The 6193-nt window shown below is 49.5% G+C and overlaps 1 protein-coding gene across 1 annotated transcript; it reads left to right on the forward strand.

Annotated features, from left to right (window-relative positions):
- Nucleotides 1–614: 614 nt before the first annotated feature.
- On the forward strand, nucleotides 615–5720 carry ASPACDRAFT_77012 (putative glycogen debranching enzyme Gdb1). Its single transcript, XM_020204849.1, has 3 exons — nucleotides 615–922; nucleotides 985–5311; nucleotides 5374–5720. The coding sequence occupies exons 1-3, from the start codon at nucleotides 705–707 to the stop codon at nucleotides 5449–5451; spliced, it is 4623 nt and encodes a 1540-aa protein (XP_020057512.1). The 5' UTR covers nucleotides 615–704; the 3' UTR covers nucleotides 5452–5720.
- The last annotated feature ends 473 nt before the right edge of the window (nucleotides 5721–6193 follow it).

Here is a 6193-nt window from a genome sequence, read left to right on the forward strand (position 1 = left end):
CTGGCTTGTTCTGTACTATATTTACTTCAACAATCCGGGCTACGATGCTTCTTAATATTACAACTACTTATGGCTAGTAAATATGAACCACAAAATAGAGTACTGTACAATACTTTTGTACTACAGTCTGCCAACATGGATTTGGGAGATTCCGGTGATGACGGAGTCCGGAGTTGGTATCCATCGTATCCATCATACCACGAACGAAGACCGGCCTAGACTTTATTTTGTTTTTTTTCTTACCCGCTCCCGCCCTTCCCCGCTAAGCTACAGCCAGCCAGCTTGCCAACAACAACAAACGGTGGCCCATGATCATGATGTCAGGGTTCCCGGCGCGGGGAGGAGGAGTCAGCCACGGGGGTTGGGTTCAGGCGCAATCCAGGAACATGAGAGAAACTTGGTCAGGCTTGGATGCGTCTCCAATCAATCTCTTCTCTCCTGAGTTGGATTGATTTAAAAACCCCCTCAAGGCCCACTGCTCGTGCGCGACTGCGACTGCTCCGACTCCTCACCTTGCAATTGATTTCCCCCATTTGTTCCCTTTCCTTACTCTACCTACCCCATCCTTTCCACCTAGTGACATCGGTGGCTCCAGCAGGCGCGTTTCTCCTCTCATCACGGTCTTTACCACAGCAACACTCTTGTCCGACCGTGATCATACAAGGTCAATCGGAGGATCGCATACATCTGCTTAGGATCACACTATGTCTTCTCCCCGGCAGGTCTATCTGCTGCCTCTCAAGGATGATGGCTCTCCAGACGTTCCGGGAGGCTACATCTATCTCCCCGCACCCTCCGACCCGTCCTACCTTCTCCGCTTCGTGATCGAGGGGACAAGCTCGATTTGCAGGGAAGGTCAACTGTGGGTAAATATTCCAGAAGATGGTCACCCATTTGATCGGTCTGCTTTCCGCAGCTTCAGGTAAGAAGACGACTGAATATCTTTTGCGTTGGTGACAGTCCAATTGTTGAGACCGTGGGTAGACTCTCTCCGGACTTCAACAAGAATATTCAAATCGACGTTCCCATCACCTCTCCCGGCTCTTTTGCCTTCTACGTGACCTTCTCTCCGCTTCCTGAGTTCTCGGTTTCTCAGACTGCAACTCCGGAGCCGACAAGAACTCCAACTTACTACATTGACGTCTCGCCCAAACTGACCCTTCGCGGTCGCGATCTGCCACTCAATGCTCTTTCCATTTACTCGGTCATCTCCAAGTTCTTGGGCAAATATCCTACAGATTGGGATAAGCATCTTAACGGTATTAGCCAGCGCAATTACAACATGATCCATTTTACGCCTTTGATGAAACGCGGAGACTCCAACTCGCCGTACAGTATATTTGACCAATTGCAGTTTGATGATGCTGTGTTTCCCAATGGGGAGGCAGACGTCGCTAACTTGGTCACGAAGATGGAAGAGAAACACGGGCTCTTATCCCTGACGGACGTTGTATGGAATCATACCGCCAACAACAGCAAATGGCTTGAGGAACATCCAGAAGCTGGCTACAGCGTTCAGACTGCACCATGGCTGGAATCCGCCTTGGAGCTGGACAATGCATTGTTGAAATTCGGTGAAAACCTTGCTTCTCTCGGTTTGCCGACTGATTTCAAATCAGTGGACGATCTTGTCGCCGTCATGAATGCAGTTCGTGAGCATGTCATTCACAAACTCAAGCTATGGGAGTTTTACGTCGTCAATGTTGCTGCGGATACACAGAAGGTCATTCAGCAATGGCAAACTTCCAAGAGCATTGACATAACGAGCGATGAGTGGTCGCAGCACAAGCTGAAGGATTTCGGCAGCTGGACTCTGAAAGAACAAGCGACCTTCGTCCGTGAAAAAGCTATTCCGACATCAAAGCAACTTCTTGGCCGGTACAGCAGAGCGATTGAGCCGAAGTTTGGAGCAGCGATACTGACTGCACTGCTTGGTCCCTCGGATGCCGCGGATTCTGATACCACTGCGGCTGAAAAAGCTATCTCAAAACTACTCGATGAGGTAAATCTTCCTTTCTACAGGGAATACGATTTGGATGTTGCGGAGATCATGAACCAGCTCTTCAATCGGGTCAAATACCTTCGGATTGACAGCCATGGACCTAAGCTTGGCCCAGTCACGGAGCAAAGCCCACTTATCGAGACGTACTTTACAAGGCTGCCGTTGAACGATACTACCAAGAAGCACGATAGCAAGGCTCTGGCTCTCGTCAATAACGGCTGGATTTGGAACGCTGACGCGCTGCGGGACAATGCTGGGCCTTTTTCCAAATCGTATCTCCGTCGAGAGGTCATTGTTTGGGGTGACTGTGTGAAATTGAGATATGGATCCTCCCCTGAAGATAATCCCTTCCTTTGGGAATTCATGACCAAATATACCCGTCTCATGGCTAAATATTTCTCGGGTTTCCGCATTGATAATTGTCATTCTACGCCGTTGGTAGTGGCAGAATATCTTCTGGATGAGGCACGAAAAGTTCGGCCCAACCTCACAGTGTTCGCAGAACTTTTTACTGGCTCGGAAGAGGCGGATTACATCTTCGTCAAGCGACTTGGTATCAACGCTCTCATTCGCGAGGCAATGCAGGCCTGGAGCACCGGAGAGCTTAGCCGACTTGTGCACCGCCATGGAGGCCGTCCGATCGGAAGCTTTGGGGTTGACATTCCTTCGTCCGGAAGTAGTCATGCCATAGCTTCGTCGGGCATCGACAGTGGGAAGGAGAAGGTTTCTCACATTCGCCCTAATCCTGTGCAAGCTCTTTTCATGGATTGTACTCACGATAACGAAATGCCGGCCCAGAAGAGGACTGCGATAGACACGCTTCCCAATGCAGCTCTAGTAGCTATGTGCGCCTCAGCCATAGGAAGCGTCATCGGATACGATGAAATCTACCCCAAACTTGTCGACCTTGTTCATGAGACTCGTCTGTACTCATCAAAGTTCTCGGAGTCCTCCAAGGTTGATTTGAACTCGCTCGAAGGAGGTATCGGTGGCATCAAGAAACTCCTCAACGAGCTACATACCGTCATGGGCTCAGAGGGCTATGACGAGACTCACATTCATCACGATGGAGAGTACATCACGGTTCACAGGGTACATCCGAAAACGCGGAAGGGAGTTTTCCTGATCGCCCACACCGCGTTTCCAGGGCAAGATAGCAAAGCTATATTGGCACCCACACGCCTGGTCGGTACTCGAGCAAAGCATATTGGCACGTGGCGGCTGGAGGTTGACTCGAGCGAGAGTACTAGGAAGGAAGTGTCAGAGGATAAATCCTACCTTCGGGGCTTACCCAGCCAAGTTTATGCTATCGAAGGCACAAAGGCCGAACAGGACGGCAATGACACAGTCATCTCAGTTCTGGAGTCGCTTGTTGCCGGATCTATCTCCATCTATGAAACTTCCATTCCCAGCGCTGAGCATGCGTCTGGGCTTGATGTTCATATTACGGAGGGAGTAGACGATGCTTTTGCAAACCTTAGCTTGGTCGATCTTAATTTTGTGCTTTATCGCTGCGAAGCAGAGGAGCGAGATTCTAGCAATGGCCAAGATGGGGCATACAGCATCCCAAACTACGGCTCTCTGGTCTATGCGGGCCTTCAGGGTTGGTGGAGTGTACTTGAGAACGTCATCAAGTACAACGAACTGGGTCATCCTCTTTGCGATCACTTGCGCAACGGCCAGTGGGCGCTGGACTACATCGTTGGGAGGCTCGAGAAGGTTGCTAAGACAGAAGGATACTCTGCTCTACACAAGCCTGCAGCCTGGTTGCGGGAGAAGTTTGAGGCTGTTCGCAGTCTGCCGAGCTTCCTACTTCCCAGATATTTCGCCATCATAGTTCAAACTGCCTACAACGCAGCGTGGAAGCGCGGCATTCAGCTCCTCGGTGGTAATATACAGAAAGGACAAGAGTTCATCCATCAGCTGGGTATGGTGAGTGTGCAAATGACTGGATATGTCAATTCTGCATCCTTATGGCCGACAAAGAGGGTGCCTAGTCTCGCAGCTGGCTTGCCGCATTTCGCTGTTGATTGGGCAAGATGCTGGGGTCGCGATGTTTTCATTTCCCTGCGCGGTCTTCTACTCTGCACTAGTCGGTTTGATGATGCCAGGGAGCATATATTCGCATTTGCAAGCGTCCTCAAACACGGAATGATACCGAATCTACTCAGTAGTGGAAGGCTACCACGGTATAACTCTCGTGATTCGGTCTGGTTCTTTCTTCAATCTATTCAGGACTACACCGTGATGGCACCCGATGGAATCAAACTCTTGGACGAGAAGGTGCCCAGAAGGTTTCTTCCTTATGACGATACGTGGTTCCCATTCGACGATCCGCGAGCTTACTCAAAGCACTCAACTATATCTGAAGTGATCCAGGAAGTGTTCCAACGACACGCTCAGGGCTTATCATTCCGAGAATACAATGCAGGGCCTGACCTTGACATACAGATGAAGCCGGAGGGGTTCGATATAAATGTCCAGGTCGACTGGGAGACGGGCCTGATCTTTGGTGGTAGTCAGTTCAACTGTGGAACATGGCAAGATAAGATGGGAGAAAGTGAGAAGGCCAAGAACAAGGGAGTCCCTGGAACGCCGCGTGACGGAGCTGCCATTGAAATCACAGGTCTTGTCTACAGTGCATTGAAGTGGGTAGCGGAGCTACACGAGCGGGGACTTTATCAGCACTCTGGGGTCGATCTTGGGGAAGGAAAGTCGGTGACTTTCAAGTCATGGGCGGCAAAGATCAAGGAGAATTTCGAGCGCTGCTACTATGTTCCATCTAATCCGGATGAGGATGCCAATTACGTTGTTGATCGGAATGTGGTCAACCGGCGTGGAATCTACAAGGATCTCTACAAATCAGGAAAGCCATACGAAGATTACCAGCTTCGTTCGAACTTCCCGATTGCCATGACTGTTGCACCAGATTTGTTCACGCCTTCAAAAGCACTGTCAGCCCTGGCACTGGCCGATGAGGTCCTGGTCGGCCCGGTCGGCATGGCTACTCTTGATCCTTCTGACCTCAATTACCGACCATACTACAACAACTCCGAGGATTCTGAGGACTTTGCTACCTCCAAGGGTAGAAACTATCATCAAGGTCCGGAATGGGTGTGGCAGCGCGGATTCTTCCTCCGTGCGTTCCTGCATTTTGATCTAGCTCGCAGAACAACGCGCGAGGAGCGAACTGAGGCCTACCAGCAGGTTACTCGGCGACTGGAAGGCTGCAAAAAGGCTTTAAGAGAAAGCCCGTGGAGAGGTCTCACGGAGCTCTCGAACAAGGATGGTGCACACTGCGCTGACTCGGTACGCCCCAACACACTCCCCGTTTGAGCAAAATCACGTGCTAACCATATTATCTCTAATAGTCACCCACGCAAGCATGGTCCGCTGGATGCCTGCTTGATTTGTACTATGATGCTTCACAGTACACTCAGGATGAGTGAGCGCTCTCAATAATGCTAGGTGCCTTGGCGGACAAACCATGATCACCTACTGGTGGACTGAACAAAATCTCTCATTCGATGCAGTGTGACAGGCCACATAACCACTATTTAGCATCTATCTCTTTGACAGACAGTGAAAACTTCGCGTCTTTTGACTATTAAAAACGTGTAATAATTTTATTTCAATTTCAATGTCGGTTAAAATGGTTGCAGCTCGGCTGTACAAAACGAAGGACTGTACCTGTAGATGACTGGTGGTTGCAGATCAGCTGTGCTGCTTTTTCGGGTCGCGTGGAACGAAAACTGCTTAATAAGCAGTTTGATCATGTGACTTCCAAGCGACCCTGTTACCTACACAAACAGAAAATTTCATTCCACATCACCTTTTTCAGTACACTTACACACCACACCTCCCACCACCAATCATTTCCCTCTTCTTCCCCACATCCGCAACCATGGCTCAACTGAGCGAAAATGTAAGTATAACTGCTTATTAAGGTCTTATTTATTGCTTATTATCATTTGTATGATAAGAAAGTGATTCCAAAGTGATTTTTTGATGAAAAACTGATAAATTTCGAATGAAATAGTCCTGGTACGTGTGGTACTTGCGTGAAGTCGAAGCCGGGCACCTCAAGTTGCCTGAGTTTGATACCGTGAGTTTCTAACTACTTTCTAACTACTTGACAAGTGCTTGCTAACTGCTTAGAATGCGGGTGGTGAGGTTCAGATTCATTACGGT

This window comes from Aspergillus aculeatus (genome assembly GCF_001890905.1).
Source record: "Aspergillus aculeatus ATCC 16872 unplaced genomic scaffold ASPACscaffold_5, whole genome shotgun sequence".
Lineage (NCBI taxonomy): Eukaryota > Fungi > Ascomycota > Eurotiomycetes > Eurotiales > Aspergillaceae > Aspergillus > Aspergillus aculeatus.

Bases quoted from the DNA above. Each gene is read 5' to 3' on its own strand.
- ASPACDRAFT_77012 (XM_020204849.1), top strand. From the start codon at position 705: ATGTCTTCTCCCCGGCAGGTCTATCTGCTGCCTCTCAAGGATGATGGC. The intron at 923-984 runs GTAAGAAGACGA...GACCGTGGGTAG, and splicing joins TCTGCTTTCCGCAGCTTCAG to ACTCTCTCCGGACTTCAACA. The intron at 5,312-5,373 runs GTACGCCCCAAC...TATCTCTAATAG, and splicing joins GTGCACACTGCGCTGACTCG to TCACCCACGCAAGCATGGTC.